Source organism: Carcharhinus amblyrhynchos, chromosome 6, assembly GCF_965287045.1.
Source record: "Carcharhinus amblyrhynchos chromosome 6, sCarAmb.v2.hapA, whole genome shotgun sequence".
In the NCBI taxonomy this organism is placed as follows: Eukaryota; Metazoa; Chordata; class Chondrichthyes; order Carcharhiniformes; family Carcharhinidae; genus Carcharhinus; species Carcharhinus amblyrhynchos.
The window spans coordinates 15,489,920-15,512,065 of NC_137329.1; the positions used below are offsets into that span (position 1 = coordinate 15,489,920).

General features: G+C 44.4%; 1 protein-coding gene across 1 annotated transcript; it reads left to right on the top strand.

Annotated features, from left to right (window-relative positions):
- The first annotated feature begins 1,469 nt into the window (after window positions 1-1,469).
- On the top strand, window positions 1,470-21,527 carry ccnd1 (cyclin D1). The gene is made up of 5 exons (XM_080189932.1): window positions 1,470-1,797; window positions 3,482-3,697; window positions 4,934-5,093; window positions 9,832-9,980; window positions 19,451-21,527. The coding sequence occupies exons 1-5, from the start codon at window positions 1,600-1,602 to the stop codon at window positions 19,604-19,606; spliced, it is 879 nt and encodes a 292-aa protein (XP_080046058.1). The 5' UTR covers window positions 1,470-1,599; the 3' UTR covers window positions 19,607-21,527.
- Window positions 21,528-22,146: the final 619 nt, after the last annotated feature.

A 22,146-nucleotide genomic window follows, 5' to 3' on the forward strand; every position in this document is an offset into this window, starting at 1 on the left:
GATGCAAGCAGGGCATGTGGACTTGTTAATGTAGGCGCAGTCTGGAATGCGAGGAATGTCCCGGCTCCATTAATAATCATGCGACAGGATTCACAGCGAGGGAGAAGAGAGAAAAAAAATAAGACCCAGAGAGAGGAGGGGGTTTTTTTTCCCGCATGAAATAAAATTAAAGCAACAAGGAGGGGAGGGGGGAATAATAAACCAGCTACAATTAATTAAAATTAAAACTTTATCTCTTGAAAGTAAATTACTTCCAGAATTACAAAGGAGTTGATTAAAAAGTTTGGCAGTTTATTTTTTTTTAATTGGGATTTAGTGCAATATTTATATGTGTATGTGTTGTTAAAGGAATACAAGTTATTCACATCAAGGTGATCCCTTTTTCTGATGCCTCCCCCATCCAAATAAAACTATTGTGAGTGCTTTCACATTCTTTTGAACAAAAGGGATCGGGCTGGATGCCTGAATGATCGATGGTAGTCGCGGCCGAAAGCTCACTGATCTGCCTGGTAACAATCTTTTCCACCATTGGTTATGCTAATACCTTCGCTTCTTATTTCTACCGGCGTAAGGAGTTGCTCTCTCGGATAGAGGAAATTTTTTGGGGGGGGCCAATTTAACCTCCCACCCGCCCACCCACTCTTCCCCGAGAGAGAGAGAGAAACTTTTACAGTGGGCGATAGGTTTTATTTTTTAAAAAAAGGAAAAATATGGATTCGTAGCAGTGGCGGAATCAATGTTTCTGGAAAGCAGTATAAGCCGCGCATAAACTGGACTGACCTCTTGGAAGAGAGAGAGAGAAAAAGAGAGAGGGCTCACAAGCGAGGAGGCGGGGGGAGGCTGGTGGACAAAGCAGATTTGCAAATTAATAAAATGCAATGGGGTTACAGAGAGAGCATTTCAATCTTAAAACTTGGGCGACAAAAAACTTTCTACAAAACGTACGCGCACACAACGGACAACACAAAATGCATGTTTTTTTTTACCCAGTAAAGCAAGGTCATTGTGCTATGCCCAAATATGTGTGTGTGTGCGAACCCAGAGGTTTTGTATACCATAAATCTATTTTAAATTAACTCTGCTCCCATTCTACTCAAAATGCTTCCACTTTCTAACTTGTCTTACCGCTGGACAATCAATCAGTGGATTGATTGACAGCTAACTACAAGTTCCCACTATTACAATATTGCTCGGATTTCTTATTTTAAAATGTTTTCTAATCATTATATATATACATATATATATGTGTGTGTGTGTCCGGCTCAAATCAGAATAAGCCTGTTATACCGAATCGCCGCATTGAATAAGGTCGAATTTGAATTTACATTGATAAATCCTGCCTGCTCTCCTTTCCTGCAAACGGGGCGGCTTTATAAGCTCTGCCCCTCTGCCGGCCTCTATGTTCTTTGATCTCCCACTAGCAGCTGCTCTGCATAACAACATCTCAAAGGCTATTGCGTCATTGCGAGCAAGTTATAGTTAAGTTTTTTTTCCTGAACTATAGCCTCCAGAGGCAGTAGCATCCCCGTTTTAGTCAATGCACTAAGGAGAGAGAGAGAGAAAGGGAGAGAAAGAGAGAGAGAGAGAGAAGCCCTAGCAATGGAACATCAGCTACTATGCTGCGAGGGGGAGACGATCAGAAGAGCTTACAAGGACCCCAATTTAATCAATGATCGAGTCCTGCAGACCATGCTCAGAAGCGAAGAGAACTATCTACCCTCCCTAAGCTATTTCAAGTGCGTCCAAAAAGAAATTGTGCCTTCCATGAGGAAGATTGTTGCGACTTGGATGTTGGAGGTTTGTGCAGAGAATCTTATATAGACATATAATCTGAATGTGTTATGTGCAAGGGAGCTGGCATTGGCAATCTTCAGAGGAGTCAACCCGTATCTGCCCGGTATTCTTAATAAGTGGGGGTGGGGGGTAGAAAAAGGAACTAAAATGGGAAGACAAGTCTTGTAGCTTGACAGTAAACTGGGGGGACTTGACACTCCAATTCCCAATTTCCCCCAAGACACCCTGGTTTCGCTGCTTCCACCCCCCTCTTCTCCTCCCCTTAATTTCGATTGCATTTATTTTATATAAGAAAATGTAGCTTCTCCCTCTGGACATTTTCCCCTCCTCTCCTCGCCCCCGCTATTGCCTCGCAGTTTTCCAATACCCTTCTTTATCTCCATAAGGTGGCTGAAAGCATTTCCAGGGGACCGCCTGGGACACTCGGTTTGAACGCTGGCGCTTTGCCCCCCCTCCCCCTTCTTATATTTTTTTTTGCCCCCTTCCCCCAGCTTCGGGGCAAAGGGGGTGGAGGAAGGGGGAAGCTCAGAAATTAATTTTAAAACCCTAAATTCGGCTGTACACGTATGCAAGTTCACGACGTGCCAGTATTATACGCCATCTTGTTCAGTATCGCACTGAACCCCCCCCCCCCCAACCTTCTCTGTCTCACATACACATCAACTAGTGGGTTCAAACAAAGTCACTGGAACTACTGCCCCCACCCCCCCTTCCCTTGTCTGAGAGCTTGGCAGCGCCAGGGTACAGGGGCTAAGGAAAGGGGGGCACCATGGCTGGGGAACGTCCAGGCACTTGGTGGGCAAGTTTTAGCAGCAATTTCACCCGAGCCTTTGTTGCAAAAGTGTGGGGACACCCACGCTCCAACCCACTCAAAACTTCCCAGTAACTTCCCTGCAGGGGGAAGGTTTGGGGGTTTGGTGGGGGGGGAGGAAATAAAGGATTAAAATTGAGGGGGATCAGTGGGTAGGAAAAGTGTGGGGGGCGTGTGGTTGGAAGGGTCCTGCACATTTTCGTGCCATTTTCACCCCCTTTGGCGGCCGCTTTCTATTTTTAATCTTTTTTTTTGAAATTGTGCAAGGGGGGGGGTGGAGGTGGGGGAAGAGAGAAAGAAGCGAAAGGGCTCCCTGTGATGTCGCCGCATTTTCTCTCCAAACTTGCAGCCTGCTCCCGACAACACGCCTCCCCCTCGCCGCCTCCTCCTCCTCCTCCTCCTCTGCTACTCTTCTTCCCCGGAGGGAGGCAATGAAATTTAGTTCTTTTGGGAGGGTTCCCCGGCCCGAAATGCCCCGAGCCACCCCGATTTCGAAAGAGGGGCGCCCGGGCAAGATTTTCATCTCATTTCCGTCGGCCGGGCAAATTTTTAAATATTTTTAAATATTTTTTGAAAAGATGACGACGTGGAAATTCGGACCCGGCTGGAATGGGGAGAGAGGAGGGGGGTGGGGGGAGCGACAGAGAGGCGAAAAAAAATGCTGGGACTGGGCTGGATGACACTTGGCTCGATCCGAATGGTTTGGGCAGAGCAAAAGTGGGGCAATTTGTGCGTATCTGCGACCCGGGTGCCGCAGAGTTTTAACGAAAAAGTGTTACCATCAAAGGAGTCTCCCTTTATTCCCCCTTCATGTAGTGAGCTAATCTGTCGCCTTCTCCCACTTTGGTTTTTTTTCTCCCCCCCCCCCCCCTCTAGGTATGCGAAGAGCAGAAATGCGAAGAAGAGGTGTTCCCGATAGCTATGAATTATCTAGACCGGTATCTGTCCGTTGAACTGACAAAGAAGAGTCACTTGCAACTCTTGGGGGCCACTTGCATGTTCGTCGCGTCCAAAATGAAGGAAACGATCCCGTTAACGGCAGAAAAACTCTGCATTTATACCGACAACTCCATCCGACCCGAGGAGTTACTGGTAAATGACGAATCAATCCCTTCTCGAGTCAAATCGCATTTGGGGTTCAATCCTCCCATCTCCAATGTTCCCCCTCCCCCCCCTTACTAGCCCACACAAAATCCTCGTCCAATTTAATCCGCAGTAATTTCCCCCACCAAACACACACCGAAACACTACAATCTATAGCTAGTAAGGAAATTCGCTGCAAAAGTTCCCGACATGTGGAAATGTTGAGATTTGGCATATTTTTCTTCGCCCCCCCCAAAGAAAAACCTCTGCCCTGCTTGCAAATCTACTCCACCGCTCCGAATATTGCGGGGGCAATAATTTAAATCCACAATAAATTGCATTTTTTTTTCTTTCCTCCACCCACACACACACACACCCTTGAAGAAATTGCACTTTCCAGCGTCGGTTTCCACGAATTAACCCGGCAAGAGTGATTTTTAACTGGGAACCGGCTGTTTCATTTATCTTTTGCACACAGTCCAAACTCCGAAGTGTCTCTACTTCCCGAAGTCAAATAGCCGTAAGAAATAACACGCACGATCGAAAAATGGTTATTAATAATTAACACTGGGATTGATTTTAAAAAATGGGGGGGGGGGGAACGAGAAACATTACACGGTTCCCTTGTGTCAGGTTTTGTTTCTTGTGAAACGGGATAATTCTGGGGACTTTGTAAGTGGAGAGAGGCGCAGTTTGGTAACTTTATTTCAGCATTTCCCATGCTTGCAGCCCCCCCCCCGTCTGTTGGTTCCTACATTCGTAACGAGGCGAGTTATATTCCCACTGCATGACATTGGCGCCCTCTGTTGATAACCATCCACAAGACTTCGATAGGATGCTGGTGTTTCCGCTCGCCAGCCAATCTATTCATCCAGTCTGTCAATTACATGGTAGATCAGGAGCAGAATGTTTTAGGGAAAGAAACCCACAAAGTTACATTTGAACACCGAAATACTCTCTCTTTGTAGCAATTGTATCAAACAAAAAGAAACTCTTCCATTTGGAGTAGCTTGTCCTTTACAATGCCGGAATATACTAAATACCCCCCCAATTCTTTTTCCCCCTTTTTACAGAATATAACCCCCTCGCTCAATGTTATGTTTTATCATCGGCGCTTTAATGAATCCACTACAGCGACACCATTCCCCACGACCCACGTTTTTGTGATTTTTGTTTTCTCTTTTTTTTGTAAATTAAACTCCAGGCGCAGACAACAGCCCACATGTGTTATGTTTCTCGTTTCAGCAAATGGAGCTGCTTGTCCTCAACAAACTGAAGTGGGATCTAGCCTCCGTGACCCCCCACGATTTCATTGAACACTTCCTCAGCAAGCTCCCCATCCCCAAGGACAGCAAGCAGATCATCCGCAAACACGCGCAGACTTTTGTGGCGCTCTGTGCGACAGGTAAGGAGGGTTCAGTCTCTCTTCACTCGCTCAGAGGTGTCACTTCGGAACGCCTGGCTGCGGGGGGAGGGGGCTGGGAGTGGTGGCTTGATCCTATACTTAGTACTCAGGACCCAGGCATCTCAGTGGAGCACCAGGAGTCAGGATGTATTCCTTTTTGCGTTCTGTAAATTGGCCTTTGCAGACCATTGAACGCTAAACACAAGAGGAATTGTGGGCACAATAGCTGGAATGAAGATATGAGATTCCCATTAAATGGATCATGCTTTGTACCTGGAACCTAATGCAATAACCTGTCACCAACGCAGTGATGATGTGGAGATGCCGGCCTTGAACTGGGGTCCAAGAAATCTTACAACGCCAGGTTAAAGTCCAACATGTTTACTTGGGATCACAAGCTTTCGGAGTGCTGCTCCTTTGCCGGGTGACCTGACAAAGAAGCAGCGCTCCAAAAGCTTGTGGAAACCTGTTGGACTTTAAGTTGGCATAGTGAGACTTCTTACTGTGCCAACGCAGTGGACCATGAAGCAATTGGCACCCAGTTGGATGTGATTATTTTAAAGGTTCCCAGCGTTGGTGATCTTTACTGCAGCTACAGCTGAGTGTACTATCTTTACCATTTCAAGAAACCAGTCAAGGATAGATTGGGTGTTCTGCTATTTTTTTTCTTAGCACAGGGCAAGTTAAGTGAGTTGTGTCTCAGACTCTCCACTATTTCCTGAAGTGCTGATGTTACCAGTATGCTTCTTGACTATCTGAACTTGACTAGTGACGAGAAACTAGTGATGAGAAACTGTACAGGCTTGGTCAGAATTCAGTTAGGATTGCTGGGGAAGTTAAACTTACTGGAAATGTAACAGAGGATATTATTACTAAGCATCTGCAGCCATTCAGCCTGACAGGTCAGTGCTAGTGTTTATGATGCTCACAAGCTCTTCCCACTCACACGTCTAACCCTATCAGCATTACTTTCTAATCCTTTCTTCCTTCTGCATGTCCAGCTTTCCCTTAAATCAGCTCGTAAGTATTTGACAGTTTCAGTCACAGATTCAATCATTAAAAATTTAAACAAAAATTTTGCACCTGAATTCTTTTTACTTCCAATTAATATAAACACAAAATACTGCACAGGCTGGAATCTGAAACAAAAACAGAAAAATGCTGGAAAATCTCAGCAGGTTTGACAGCATCTGTGCGCAGAGAATAGAGCCAACGTTTCGAGCCTAGATGACCCTTCGTCACCGAAGGGTCACCGGGACTTGAAAAGATGGCTTTACTCCCATTTTCCTCTCCACTAAAGCAGATTTGCACACTGTGCTTCATAAACTCTTGCTCTGCAGTCGAACTGCCAGGAGGCTAGGACAGTGTCAGAACAACTCAAGTCCTTTATCTTTCACTAGTGTTTTGTCTATGTTCCTTCATCCTTCAAAGGCACGGGCTTCTTGTAGGAGGTCCCGAGGCATCCTGCATCCCCTTTCACTTTTCGTTGTGAAAGTTGTCAACACAAGTTTTAGGAGGGTGGCTGTTCCCTAAAAGATGCAACTGCTAAACTAGATGCTCACCTGTCCATTATTGCAGCAGAAACGAATTACTGGAAATCAACCAGGTCATTTTGAAATAAAAATCTACCAATACTTGCCCATTTGAGGCTCTTTCTAGTATACTGCCCAAGAGAAGCTAAATCACATGCTGGGATTAAACCTGGAACCTTGCTGGCCACAATGCCCAAGAGACTGACTGGATAAACACACGGACCATCGAGAAAATCCCGAATTGTTGTGTTCTCCGAGTTAGCCCACATCATCGTAGGTGACTTGCTTGACGCTGGCAAGATCGCCCTCTAAAGGAGCATTCCCATAAATGCAAGTAGGGACCAGGTGCAAACGTTTTTTGATCTCTGGCTGCGGCTGCCAGTTCCCTTCCATTATCTCATTTTTGTATCCATGTCATGTGAAGAAAGCGCATTGAGGAATCCGCGTCTCGCCTAAAACTGGCAGTGTAACTGCAAAGCAATTGGGCTCTTTAGTTGCAGTTGTCAGCTGGCACGTTACTGGTGGCTGGCTTGCTCCAGAGTGTTGAAACGTTGCGGCAGTATTGCCAATCCAGCCTGGTGTAAAGGAGCAGGCACAGCTTGAGTGTGCGCAGTGTATGTGTGGACTTGCAAAGGCAAAACAATGGATAGCCATTATTGAGATCTTAAAAACATCTTGAGGACAGAATGCTTAATCCAATTGAAGTTGTCCAACTTGAATTGTTGCTGTTTGATGAATTCTGAAGCAACAAGGTTTCACTTAGATTGGAGCGCCCACTACCCAACAGTTAGCCAAAGTCCTGAAAAGCCATAATCAAATTGAAACGCATCAGCTACATTCGCACAGCAGTGAATTGCCTCGGTGGCTATTTAAGTGGGGGGGGGGGGGGTGTTGATAAAGCTTTGCTTTTTAATCAAGATTCTGTCATTATTCACATCCTTTGCTGATGAACAAGATTTCTGCTGCGACCGAAGGAAAAGGCTAATTGTTATTGCAGAAGTTCGAAGCATTTTTGTGCTCAGGGAACAAAGTTAACAGTTTAAAAAAAAACTCTGACCTGAGAAATTTGTGGAATGCCCGGAGATAGATAGTCTGGTGTGGTCCAAAATCCACCGAAGCTGGTGCGTAAAGTGAAAGGAAAATGATTTTAGAGGGATGGGGCAGGGGGAGGGGGGGTTTGCCCTTTATTCATGTAGCCCAGAAAAAACTTTGGCCCTTCAGTTTACTTTGCGGGTGGCAAAACCTCTTTTTTTTAAAAAAAATATTTGTACCAGGTTGAACTATGCTTTGCTGTGCTGGCAGTTACAATGTAGGAACAAATCAGGACAGTTCAAAGGTTGAGCATTTCTGACATTCCAGTACTTTGATCGATGGCTCCAGTTACTACTTATTCCTGGGGAAGGGGGGGGTGGGAGTCGCTGGCAATGGGTGGAAATTGGCAAGCCTAAAGCTGAAACACAACATTTGCCCCTCAGCAATTGACAGAATGCATAAATGGAGTGCTGAAGTAATTATCCATTACAAAAGATTGAACAAGGACTTGGGAGGTGGGGGGAGCGACAATTTAAAAGACTTTTAATGGAAGGGATTACATTCAAGGTGATGTTGAGCAGAATTCCTTTTGTGCAGCCTCTGAATTGTCTGTTTAATAGAGCTGGATTTTGCTAAAGACCTTCTTTTGTGCTGCGGTAGGTCACAAAAAAATTTACTAGTGTTGTTTGAAGTTAACACATAATTGTCGGTGATGAATAGATCTTGGCATGGACAAGTGCTGGGATAACTCTTAAAAAAAAACGGCGGAGTTACCAAAAGTTAGGATGGCATTCTTGATAATCCAGAACAAGAATTCGCAACCAGGCTGATGCAGGTTTTTAGTTGCATACTTCCAATAATTATATAGTTTAAAATGTTGACGGCTTGATATTAATGACACCAACTTGAAACAACTGCACCTCCGCCGTTCTCTCAATCTCGGTGCTGGTTCAAGAATGTGACTTGTCGGGACCTGTTGTGTCTCGGCAAATGAATTCTCTGAGCAGTTTTGATTTGCCCGAATGAAAGGTTTTCATTCATGGCCCCCAGCCCGGGGGTTTGATGCTATGGCTTCATGTAGAATCGAAGGAGTGGCTCATCCTGCTTGCCACCAACTCCCCCAGCCCCCCCCCCCCACCCACCCCCCACCCCCATCCCTTGTTTTTAAGAAAGAGCGTTGGAAGCTTGAGCCTCCTTTGTGTTCCTCCCGGGTGGCTGGGCTTTCTTCTCACAACACTGAAGTTGTTTATTCCTTTCGGATGAAGTCTCAAGATAGGCGAGGAAGGGTGTGTGTGTGTTTGAATTGGTGTTAGGTGGGGGGAGGAGGTGGCGATGGTTGGTGGGGAGGGGGGGGTGGCCTTCTTCTCTTCCTCCCCCCCCCACCTCCTCCTTCTCTCCCCGCGCGCCCCCCCGCTCCCCAGCCTTTTCTTTTGTCGGCATGTCAGGTCCAATTCATCTCTCTGTGCAGAACCCTATCCCCGCGCTCTCAATAGCGCAAGACGAGGCGATGGGAGGTCGACAGTGATGCCACACTCTTCACTCTGGGACATCCAATAACAAGGCAAAGGCGCCCCTCATTAATATGCTGAAATTAGTGGCCTCCGGTACAAATAATTCCTTGTGTGTGACAAAAGGGCGGGCCACGCTGTTTGTCTAGAGCAGTCACAAGACATAAAAGTGGACACAGAAATGTGTTTCTTTAAAGGTTTCAGTATCACTATTCTGCCTCCATAGATGTTGGCCAAAGCAGGGCACCAGTACCAAAGCTTGCTCTGGAGGCCCACCCCTCCCCCGCCTCCCCCCACACTGTGCTCCCTCCCTGCAGATTGCAGGGGCTCTGTGAGTCGCAGTGACATGGCACACAAAAGACCCATGGAAGTGGGCTCGAGCCGGGGACCTACAGCAATGCAGTCTGGCATGGGGCTCAGCCTGCTGTCAGCATGGTGTCAGATCAGAAGGCCGCTGAGTGCCTGCCAAGTCCTGGAGGCCTCCCATCACTTAGTTCTGCCACATCTCACTGAACCTCAGTCACTGCGACGGGAGGGCAGCCAAGGCGTTGCAACAGAAGAAAAGCCCAAACGCGGGTACATACGGGGCTTTGTCGCCCTTTACGACCACCGTCTCGAAAGGTGCTCAGCTGTACAAATCTCACCGGGTTTTTTTCTCTCTTCCAGATGTCAAATTTATATCGAATCCACCCTCCATGATCGCCGCTGGCAGCATGGCGGCAGCAGTGCATGGCCTACATTTGGGCAACAGCAACAGTTTTCTATCCAATCAGTCCCTCACAGACTTCCTATCACAAATCATCAAATGCGACCCGGTAAGTGTTGTCAATTTCACAATGAGGAATGTGCTTTCTCTGTTACGCGTTAGTGAAGGTACAAAATGCAATCGTTATCAAAAAGGGAATTTGATAACTGATTGTTGGTTTTAAAAAAATGTGCAAGGCTGTGGGAAAAGCAAAGAAGTGGAACTAATTGTCCACTTTTCCCAAAGAGCTGACACAAGCATGATGGGCTGAATGACCTCTACTCGTTCATCACCTTTCTAAGAGTTTGCACCATCGTTTCAGAATTGCAATGACTTCCGTTCCCAGGTCAGCACCCTTGTCCCAGCTGTCCATTTCCTGCCATCATTACGTTCTTGTTGCTTTAATTAATAGGAATTTTCCCTGTTTTAATTGTTTTTGCGTTCAGGGTTTAGCAAATTCACGGCACGTTCGCTCTGCTGTTCTCGTCACAGCTGCCAGGCAAATGCTTTACAGTGCCACCTAATCTTCAGGAGAACGTGTTTCACGTTCTGCTTTACTGAAATAACATGGAAGTGTGTCAAATAAAGAATGAGCACATTTCTTCCCGTGTCTATGAAGGCTGATACAAAGATCCAATAAAGGCAAAATACTGCGGACGCTGGAATCTGAAACCAAAACAGAACTTACCAGAGAAACTCAGCAGGTCTGACAGCATTTGTGGAGAGTGAATAGAACAAATGTTTCGAGTCTGGATGACCCTTCGTCAGAGGTTTGTCAAGGCAGATACAAACCCAAATACAGTTCCACAGCTGTCAAGTGGCCCAGAATGTTAGCAACTTCATTATCCATACAGTGATTAGCATTGCTGCCTCACAGTGCCAGGGACCTGGGTTCAATTCCAGTCTCGGGTCACTGTGTGGAGTTTGCATGTTCTCCCCATGTCTGCTTGGGTTTCCTCCAGATGTTCCGGTTTCCTCCCACAGTCTGAAAGACGTACTGGTTAGGTGCATTGGCCATGCTAAATTCTCCTTCAGTGTACCCGAACAGGCGCAGGAGTGTGGCAAGTAGGGGATTTTCACAGTTACTCCATTGCCGTGTTAATGTAAGCCTACTTGTGACAAATAAATTTTTAAAAATTGGGAAAAATATTTCCCCAGCAAGGTAGCTGCCACCATCACCAAAGGCTCACCTAATGTTAGTTGGTTGAGGGAACAGGAGCGAGGATGTGTTTAATGCATTTGCCTCTGCTGGAATAAGACTTTGAGGTTAACTGCGCCGACCTTGTCTTTTCCTTATCAATGTCCAGGGAATGGGGATTGAATCTCTTCAGCACAACTGGGAGCTCATACTATTTAAGTTTGAATGATAAAGGCATTTAATATACCATTAGATTTCGTCATGACTGCAATGAAGTACTACAGAATCATAAAAGTACGCTTATTTAACACAATGCAGGAGTTACTGATTAAAGCTTTTCGCTGAAAAATTAATAAAGCTTAGTGAGCGAAATGCCCTGATAGGAGGCCCAGAATGGAAAGGATTTGAATGGTTCAGCAATAATAGCCATGTTATGTACTTGCAGCCCTTCTGCGCTCAATAGAACAATAGCTTTGTGATATGTGACTCTTTAGTGGCCATTCAGCAATTAATAGTGTATCAGTAGAGACAGGCAGAGGGTTAAGCTTAAAAGGAAATGGCTCATAAGAAATGTGATAAATGGGCCTCATGGTGTTTGTGACCTTTATGTGTGGCCTGTAACCTGACACCTCTTAATGTCAAGTGGAGCCAACCTCTTTTATTCGAGGCTTCCTAATGATCTGAGTCCAATTTTATTACACCTTGCACCTATGCTGTGAAAGTCATTGGCCGAGCAGCCGAGTGGTGACATTCCCTCATTGTTAAAGCAGATATTTGACTGATTTACGCCGTGGCTTTCTTCTGCCTGGCTGGACAGCAGGAGATGTGCCTCAGTAGGAATCAGGCAATAAAGCAGTCAGGGATCAATTGGCTGAGGAAGACTCCCTTTTTTTTAAACAAGTGGAGGTTAAATGCAAATGTGTGGCACAGTGATGTGTGATCTTAAATGTGGAGATGGTGCTTTTGTTTGTCTGCTACAATGCAGCGGCCCAACTTGGTGTTAGGTCAAGAGTTCTGCGCCAGAATTAACTTTCGCAGTGCTTGACGAGGACCCAACACTGTGGACCTAAAAGCAAAGATTGTGTTTCCCATCAATGATGTAAAGACAATATTTGAGAACAGTACACAAAAAAAAGGACGTAATTGCTTTGACAGAATTTACATGTAGGCAATAATTAGACCAATTTACATAATGTACTGAACTAATGGTTAAGATTGGAGCTACACTTCTCCATGTCTCTTTCCGAGAATTAGCCCCATCAAATCAATGCCAGCAGGAGACAGATTTTTCCATCCATTGTTTTATTCTGAGCCCTATCCCATGGGCTGTTTGCAAATATGAAGCAAGCACAGTGTAAGCCCAGTGGTTGGCAGGTGAGGTGGTCTGACCAATTCTTCGCAGTATTTATTGATTGTAGGAAGCCAGCTTTCGGCAATTTCTGTCTGCGATCTAATGCACTTGGCCAATGATGTCGGATGAGATCATAGAATAGAGTCATAGAATCCCCACAGCGCACAAGGAGGCCATTTGGCCCATCGAGGCCTGCACCAACTCCCAGGCCCTTTTCCCCGCAACTCCACACATTTACTCCGCTAATCCCCCTAGCCTACACATCTTGGGACATTCAGGGACAGTTTACTACGGTTAATCCACCTAACCTGCAAATCTTTGGATTTAACAGGATGTTAATAATAATTCTGATGGTGCCTTTCAATTATGCATTTACCCAGACACTGGGGTGGAGTAGGTAGCTAGTTTTTTAGCATAAGCACAGCAGGAAACATAATGCAGTTGGAGCTCCCCCCCCCCAACTTTGCACCCAGCCAGGTTTTTGTGTGGAGTGTGAAACAGATGTCCAAAATAATCTGCTCCGACAAAGAACTACCCAGACTTGAAACGTTAGCTGTGTTCTCACTCCATGGATGCTGTCAGACATGCTGTCAGAGATTTTCCAGCATTTTCTGTTTTTGTTTCAGATTCCAGCATCTGCAGTAATGACTCTTTACCAAGATAATCATGTTGGTTTCCCCGCTGGGTTTAGGATAGGTTGAAAATACCCTGGAGTTTTCATTTCTCTTAATTCTCCAGTAATTTTGAATTCTAACTAAGAATTTAGCAGCAAATATTGAAATAATTTGAACTGGACCATACATTTGTAGCTCTTAATTTTGAATTCTTAGAATGTAGCTTGAATTGGACTCTGAAAATTAGAATTTTAACTGATTTACTCTTGATAAGGCCGCTTTGGGGCAGCAAGGTAGCACAGTGGTTAGCACTGCTGCCTCACAGCGCCAGGGACCCATGTTCGATTCCCGGCTTGGGTCACTGTCTGTGTGGAGTTTGCATATTCTTCTCGTGTCTGCATGGGTTTCCTTCAGGTGATCTGGTTTCCTCCCACAGTCCAAAGATGCGTGGGTTAAGTGGATTGGCCATGCTAAAATTGCCCCTTAGTTACAGGGGAAGTAGCTAGGGTAAATGCATGGGATTATGAGGAGAGGGCCTGGATGGGATTGTGGTCGATGCAGACTCGATGGGCCTAATGGCCTCCTTCTGTACTGTAGGATTCTACAATTCTATGATAATAAAGATTACCTGGACTTTGCAAGAACTAAACTAGAACAATGTGTACCTACACATCCTGGCGAAAGGTTAAAACAATTGTCGCTCAAGTATGCAGAGTACCTTGGATTCTGGCTCAGTCACCTTAGCATTGAGTCTAATTTCCTGTTTCCACTTTGATCATTGGTAATTGGAGCCCAAATTAAGCATAATTGGGAGCCTTGGGCAGTCTTGTGGAGAGGAAAAAAAGTCTTCACCCCATTGTGTGAGCACCATGCGTTTGTTAGGTCTGATCAGGTTTCCAGGAACCCTAATTGTCTTTTAGCTTAATCTTTTGAACAGCCCACACACACCTTAGATTAGGCATCTGTTATTCTTGAGCAGACCCTAGAACACTGAAAAGCAAACATGTGACCCTTGGTTTAGGAAACTGCCATCCCCCCACCCCCACCCCCACCCACCCAACAGCAACCATTCTGCGAAACAGAAATCCTGCTTAAGAAAGATGCATGACAACAGGAGAGAAAGATACTTTACTTCAAGTGAAAGAGTCCAAGGAACTTGCCTGTGAAAGTGTAGAAAAGGTGCCCTAGTCCATTCATTGCAGGTGCACTTTATTCATACTTAGGGGAGGGAGAAATGCAGTTACCTTTAAATGGATTTCAATTATCCTAAAGTATCCCAAGAAGGATAGAATGGGAGGATAGGGAGGGAGGCTGATACCAGAGTTGAGGGGGGTGAACTATGAGGAGAGGCTGAATAAACTAGGCTTGTACTCGTTAAAGTTTAGAAGAATGAGGGGAGATCTCATTGGGACACATAAGATGATGAATGGGATGGATAGGATAGAGGTGGAGAGACTCTTCCTGCTCAGAAAGGACAATAGGACTAGGGGGCACAGCCTCAAGATAAGGGGGGGGGGGGCAGTTTAGAACGGAGTTGAGGAGGAACTTCTTCACTCAAAGGGTGGTGAATCTCTGGAATTCTCTGCCCGTTGAAGTGGTGGAGGCTGCCTCGCTAAATATATTTAAGATGTGGGTTGATGGGTTTTTGATAGGCAAGGGGATTAAGGGTTATGGGGAGAGGGCGGGAATGTGGAACTGAGCCACGACAGATCAGCCATGATCTTATTGAATGGTGGGGCAGGCTCGAAGGGCCAGATGGCCTACTCCTGCTCCTATTTCTTATGTTCTTAAGTGATTGGTGGCATTGAGCACCATCACTTGGAGATGAGAAATGGAGACTGTAGCAAGTTCAAGTGCAGCTCTGCTCTGATTCCAACCGAGTCCCATAACTCTTGCCTTCTCCCCATCATCCTTAATCAAGTAGGGCTTCAAGGATTATGAGAAGAAGGCAGGAGAATGGGGATGAAAATCATATCAGCCACAATTGAATGGTGGAGCAAGACTCGATGGTCGAATGGCCTAATTCTGTTCCTATATGTTATGGCCTTATGAATCTCAAGCAATGTGGCGTTCAGTGAATGAGATAGCATCTGACAGCAGAAAGAGCCATGTCAGGTTGTGGCTAGTCGCCATCTGGTAACAGGTTTTTCCTCATGCCCCCACCTCCGTGCCTTCAGAAAGCTTCTTGTGTTGTTATTCCCTTTTATATGATGAAAATCCGCTGATTAGGGGAAACTTCCAGGCAGCTGGTGGGAGTTTTGGAACAAAACCTGGATAATGGTGAGAGACCTGATGCGGGATCTTCCGGTCTGACAAAAGCGAACCCCTACCCCATGATGGCAGGGTGGCACAGACAGCACCATAGACACTGGTTGGACCATAAGATCCCGCTGGCAGCCAGTGGCGAGTTGGTTGGCATAGATCAGTTGGGTGAATGGCCTTTTACTGTACTATAAAGTTGATTCAACATTAATCAAACAAGAACTAAACATTTCATCTCTTTATAAAACATTCTTGCTTTTGCTGTATGATACATCATATGATCATAGAATCCCTACAGTGCAAAAGGAAGCCATTCGGCCCATTGAGCCTACACTGACAACAATCCCACCCAGGCCCTATCCCCATAACCCCTCGTATCTACCCTGCTAATCCCCCTGACACCATGGCCAATCAACCTAACCCGCACATCATTGGATTGTGGGAGGAAACTGGACCACCCGGAGGAAACCCACGCAGACACGGGGAGAATGTATAAACTCCACACAGTTCCCCATGGCCGGAATTGAGCCCAGGTCCCTGCCGCTGTGAGGCAACAGTGCTAACCACTGTGCCACCAGTTTGTTTTAATAGAATTTTAATTTCAACAATTGCTTTGGTAGGATTCAAACTCAGGTTGCAAGTGAATGACCCCTGTTGATTACTGTCACCAGTGAGAATACTACTATGCCATTGCTTCCCCTCATGCAAAAAAAAGGCTAGTTAATGTTCCGGGCATGTATGTTGCTATTTCCGTCTGATTTTAATGCTAATGGATATGAGAACACCATTGAGATGGTTCTCTCAATGGCTAAAGGAGTGCTGGGTGTGATGTGGAGAGTATTAAGTCGGCAGTATATTTAACAGGAGGCCCTAGCACTTGATTTCATTTTGTTTGGATTGAATTAGCTGATGGGCCACTGAGGCTCTACAGGTGTCTTTGAGCGACAAGTGGGTGAGAAGCTCCCATTCATGCAGTGTTTGGCCAGGACAGATTAAGGTGATTGCGTTGGTTCCCTGGCCAGCGCAGAGTTGACCTTTGTGCTGATGATGGGGAAACAGAGAGAGAGAAAAACAATGGGGTAATAATTAAAAGCAAACAAATTCAAGAGAAACGTCTTTACCCAGAGAGTGGTGCGAGTAAGCAAGTTGCTACCTTGAGGAGTGGTTGAGGTGATCAGCATAGATGTAGTTAAGGGGAAACTAGATAAATATGTGGGAGAGAAATTGTATGTAAATTGAGTTAGATGAAGGAGAATGGGAAGGAGGCTTATGTGGACCATAAACACTGGTGTGGACCAAACACTGGTGTGGACCTGTTATGCTGAATAGCCTGCTCGTGTTGTCATTCTGTGCAATTCTTACAGCCATGATGCGTTGGATGAAAGTTCTCCACTTGAGGGCAGCTCTGACTAGCTACTAACAGCTTTAGAGTGCTGTGAGCTGGTGCTGGCCAATGCCTTCAGGTGAAGAGACAAATAATGCAGAGGAAAATGGAACGAAGCTTAATGCTTACCTTCAAACAATGCAAGTTTTTCTGAAACCGTCTACTGTTGCACCACTTACATTTATGTTATTTCTCAAGCCAGTCCCTGGTAACTTTGTAGCATCAGTAAAATAAAGCCATTGAGGTCAAGAGTAATACAAATACAGCAGCAATATAAGCTCCTCTGTGTTGGTAGTGCACGTTTGCTTCTAAGCAGGAATGTTGTAGCCTGGAATCCTGCTATCAGGAGTTGAGCACATGGCCTAGACTCACACGCCAGTATTGTTCTTCAGATGACATGTGAAACCAACATCCTATCTCCCATGCCAAGTGCTTTCAGGTCAATGGTAAAGATCCCATGACACTTGTGAAAAAGCATTTGTTTCTCCTCGCCCAGCATTCTTCCCTCAACCAGTATCACTTAAAACCAATTAACTAGTCAGTCAAGTAGATGGCGATTTATGGGATTACTGTGCTGATTTTTTTGCCCGTATTTCAGAAATAATTCAATGTGAAGTGCTTTTGAGTTGTGCAAGTCTTTTCGAATAATAGCGCAATGATTGAGGTGAGAGGATAAAAGGCCAGAGTTAATGTTTTCCCTTTTCTGACTGTTGCCTGTCCTTGACCATAAATGTTTATTAGACCGACCACCCCCAACCCCCGCCACGGTTTTTGTCAAGTTGTTTTAGCCCTTTTTTGCCCTTCTTACGCATGTGCCCAGCAAGCGCAATGTAGTTCTTTCAAATAGAATCCGAGGTTGTTTTGAACAGAACCGTGCTATACATACCAAATGTCATAGGTCCTAGGTGCATTTGCTTTTGCTGCTTGGTCGATGCGTTTGATGTTGGACTCGAGGTCATTTTGTGTGTAATCACCAAGAGATACCATCAGTGGTGTTTGGGAAATGGTGAGGAAGTTAATAGACAGGCATTCTTTTGTCATTCTGACTAAATAAGCCCTGGGAAAGATTTAAAAGGAATAACTGTTGAGGCGACCTCTGTCCTTTTTAAGCCTGCAGTCCCTGACACGACATGATTGATGACGACGTGTCTGTAGTAGTAATGCTACACTGATACTCCAAAGCAAGCATGGGCTAAACTGTACTGAATACAGATCAAATTAATATTGCCATCCTGTGAATCTGCATCTTCCAGATGGAGCAGCTTGTGAAAATGTTTATGTTTTGCGCAGTGTCGCTCTCTTATCTGGCTTGGGTTTTAACGAAAGAAATGTACATAGAAAAGCCTTGTAGTTTGTAATAATTTAATGTGGATCACTCACGCATGAATCTGCACTTGACAAAATTCTAAAGTTGGCCAGTGTTTCAATGATGCATGTGGATGGGGTAAACTAAGGAGAGGAAATTGCACATTAAGCATATTAGCTGAAGTGTACACAGAGAATAGAATGACAATCTGAGGCTTCAGAACGATGCCCTTTCTTCCACAAATGTCATTGGTTTCCAGCCATGCACATCATAACAGAAGGCACTAATTTATCATTTGAAGAAGTGCTTTGACTGCAAGGATTGACATGCCAGAGGTCAAAAGAAAATGAGAGGGAGAGGTCACTTCACGAGGAGCTTGCAAAAAAAGAAGAAAGCTAAGCCAGATGGATTGATTTCCAAAATACACAGGAGTGAACAATTCTGTAATTATTGTTCTTATGTGGTATCAGGACGGCGCTGCACAAAATTTTAAAAAATGGGTTTCCACTGGGACAGGCTGTCATACAAAACACAATCCCACAATGTTATACGCGTGAGAAAAATATAATCATGTTCAGATATTTTCCCCACTGTACTCAAAAACTCTGGAGGCTTGCTGTTTAATTGTCCAAAGTCTGCCTATACCTTGACTGTCTCGACTGTGGAAATTTGAATTAACAAGGGGATAATTTTGACCCCACTCTGTGGAATCTGTGTTTCTCCAATTCTGCATATCCCCTATTTTCATCACTCCACCATTGACAGCCATACCTTCTGCTGCCTCAGCCCTACGCTCTTCCCTGAAGCTCTCATCCTTCTTTAAGATCTGCGTGTGTTTCCTCCAGGTGATCTGGTTTTCTCCCAAATTCCAAAGATGCATGAGTTAGGTTGATTAGCCAAGCTAAAATTGTCCCTTAATTTCAGGGGACTTGTTAGTGCAGGCTTGATGAACCAAATGGCATCCTTTTGTACCATAATGATTCTAAGATGCTCCTTAAACCCTATGACTGACAAAGTTGTCACTTGTTCTAATGTCTCCATACATGGCTTAAACCATAGAATTATGGAATTCCTATAGTCCAGAAGGAGGCCATTTGGCCTATGAGTGCACCAACTCGCCAACAGAGCATTTTATCCAGACCCCATCCCCGTAACCCCACATATTTACGCCACTAACCCCCAACCTACACACCTTGGGACACTTACGTGAGGAACTTAGCACGTCCAATCAACCTAACCTGCACAACTTGGACTGTGGGAGGAAACTGGAGCACCCGGAGGAAACCCACGCAGACACGGGGAGAATGTGCAGACTCCACACAGACAGTGACCCACGGCTATAATTGCACCCAGGTCCCTGGCAGTTGCGAAGCAGCAGTGCTAACCACTGTGCTACCGTGCCACCACACTTATTAATGTTGCGAGATGCTTTACTATGTTAAAGGTGGTTATATTATTTCCCCCTCTTTGGTTATCTTCACACAGGATTGTTTACGGGCCTGTCAAGAACAGATCGAGTCACTTCTCGAGACAAGTCTGCGCCAGGTACAACACAGCAGCATATCCTCAGAAACAAAGATTGTAGAGGATGAACTGGACCTCTCCTGCACACCGACTGATGTGCGAGATGTGAACCTATGATGATTGACGGGAGTGGTCACTGGCAATTTGCAAAGAAATGCTCGCTACATATAAATATATATATAAAAAAAAAACACCATGACCTCCCCTCCAATATCTCCAGCACGTTTATTAAAAAAAAGAGAAGGGAACTGTTTCCTTTTTGCTTTCAGTGCTCATGTCCCTTCACCATGCATTTAAGTATGAAATAGTCTGAAACTGATTGTGTTAATGAGCAGAAAAAAAAGAAGGCCTTTGCATAGCCAGACACGTGTTATGCTAGAGTACATGCAGATTATATGAGACAATAATGAAAGTGTTTTTATATACAAAAATCGTGTTTATGCTTCTAAGTTTATAATAATAGACAATAGAAAATGTCATTGGGGAGGTAATAGATTTTTTTTGAGTGTGAATGAACCATTTTTAATGCAGAAGAGGGTTGTAGGTAGTAATGATTTAATCTTTTTTTCTATTAAAAAAAAGGAAAAAAAGTGAGGAAAAAATGCATAGCTTTTACCACAATCTAGGCTTTTCTATACCTGCTTGTATATGTGTCTAGTCACTTTATAATCAGTTTGTCCAGATGTTTATATGATTACTTAGTGCGTATCCTCTTCACCTTATAAATGGTTGATGTAACCCGTTGGTGTATCTTAGTTAACAGCATTATAGTATGTATTCTTTGGAGTCTGTGGATTACCTGTGCATAAGGTTCTCTGGGTGCCAGCTTGTTATTGCTTGTGCAGGTCCATTTTACTACTCATGGCTATGTACCTAATTATACACACACTTACTAATGCTATAGTACCTTTTTTTTAAAAAAAAGTCTTTGCGCCTTTTAAATTTTATTTTTGTTTTGTCAGAAGAGAACTATGTAAATAGAAATAGAATGCTGGCTGGAGTCAACCCATTCTAGCCAACCCAGTGACAGGTATCCATGGCCTTTGTTTTATTCTTTTCTCAAACCATTCCATTTCAAAGCACTTTCAGTCAGTAGAGTTTTTGGAAAAAAGAATCCCTTATTGTGTGGAAATTTTTTTTTTAAAAAGAAGTTTTTAAAAAATGGAATGGTTTAGAAATATTAAATGCTTGTGTTTGCAAGGCAAGTTACGTGGACTATGGTGTTCGAGAGGGAAATGGAACTTGGATTGTGACATTCCAGTGAATGGTAACTACATTCCAAAAACTGCTGGCATCACTGACCTTTTTTTTATAGAAAGAACAGTGTTTAGAAATCTTTCATGTGCCAACTAATTTATAAATGGGGCCTGTGTAGATGTATTCTTCAGGTTTTATCAGCACGCGTAGAATGTAACCATATTATTCCGGAAGCTGTTTGCTTAATTATCCACAACTAAGAAAATTCTTCATGTAATTTATTTATAAGGTAATGTAGATCTATTTATTGTGAGTCTGAAGTAGATAAAGCTTCCAGTAGAGATACATCAGAGTTCAAAGTGTTTGTGCCACAGATGTAGGATCTTAACCCAAAACGTCTTGTCCTTCCTCCGTGCAGTAAGCTTAAGATTTTTTTAAAAAAGCAAAGAAGAAATGATATTCAAGTGCCGCAAGGTATCCGTAGAATAATAAATGAAAGATCCTCCGAACAAGAATTTCTACACGATTGAGGGAACATTCAATATTTGATGGATTTACTGCAATGACTGATCACGGTTGTAAGATTCTGTTTTCGGCACCTCTCTGTGTGTGTGAGACGGAGAGAATTCTGTTCCTGGCCGGATTTGAATTCTAGCGATGGAACACGAGGAGCGAGAGAGGGCTCGGTCAGCGAACTCGAATGAAGTGGGCTATGGTTAACTGTCGCAAGTGGGGGAATAATTAAACTTGGAAAGCAGCATGTGTTTATTTTTTTTTCTCTGGTAATGGCATTGAGTATTTTTGAGCTCGGAAGGATATATTGGCGTGGCCAACTGCTCCCCCGCCCCCCCCACAACCCCCAAAAACCCCTCCCCTGCCCCCAAGGCCAAATCCCAAAACAACCAGTTAGTGTGACATGATTTCTGTCAGGAGGTGAAATGGTCACAGTGCTAAGAATTGAACTTTGTGGTGTAGGTCAAGCTTGGCATTCCCACGTGGTGCGGGCAGAGTTACCGTTTTCATACGCAAGCTCCGCTTTAATTTTCTCTTGTGCCGCGCTCGACGCTCGTTCTCAATTAAAAACCGGCTGGGAAGGAAACTTTATGCTGCCTTTTCTGGAGATGCAGGCCACAATCTCTTGAGACCAGGTATCTTTTCTTTCTCTATTCAGCTCCATGGTCTGATGGACACATGAGGCAATGTTGGTGCTTCTGGAGGGCTAGTTCCAGATGGGTAATATGAGGCAGAAAAACCTGAATTAACTGCTGCTATTAAATGCCCTATGTTCAGAGTGCTGTTGGATTGGATTCATTGTCATTTCTATATATATATATATGTATGTATATATATATCTTTAAGGTTCAGGCCCCATTTATATAACCTGTCTTTTCCCTTTTAACAGTAAGCATGAAACACCATAGTTTTAATTTTAGCAGAATTGATCTTCTTGGAGAAGAAGA

Coding starts and splice junctions, on each gene's coding strand:
- ccnd1 (XM_080189932.1), top strand. CDS start 1,600: ATGGAACATCAGCTACTATGCTGCGAGGGGGAGACGATCAGAAGAGCT. Junction 5,094..9,831: donor TGTGGCGCTCTGTGCGACAG/GTAAGGAGGGTT, acceptor TCTCTCTTCCAG/ATGTCAAATTTATATCGAAT. Junction 9,981..19,450: donor AAATCATCAAATGCGACCCG/GTAAGTGTTGTC, acceptor ATCTTCACACAG/GATTGTTTACGGGCCTGTCA.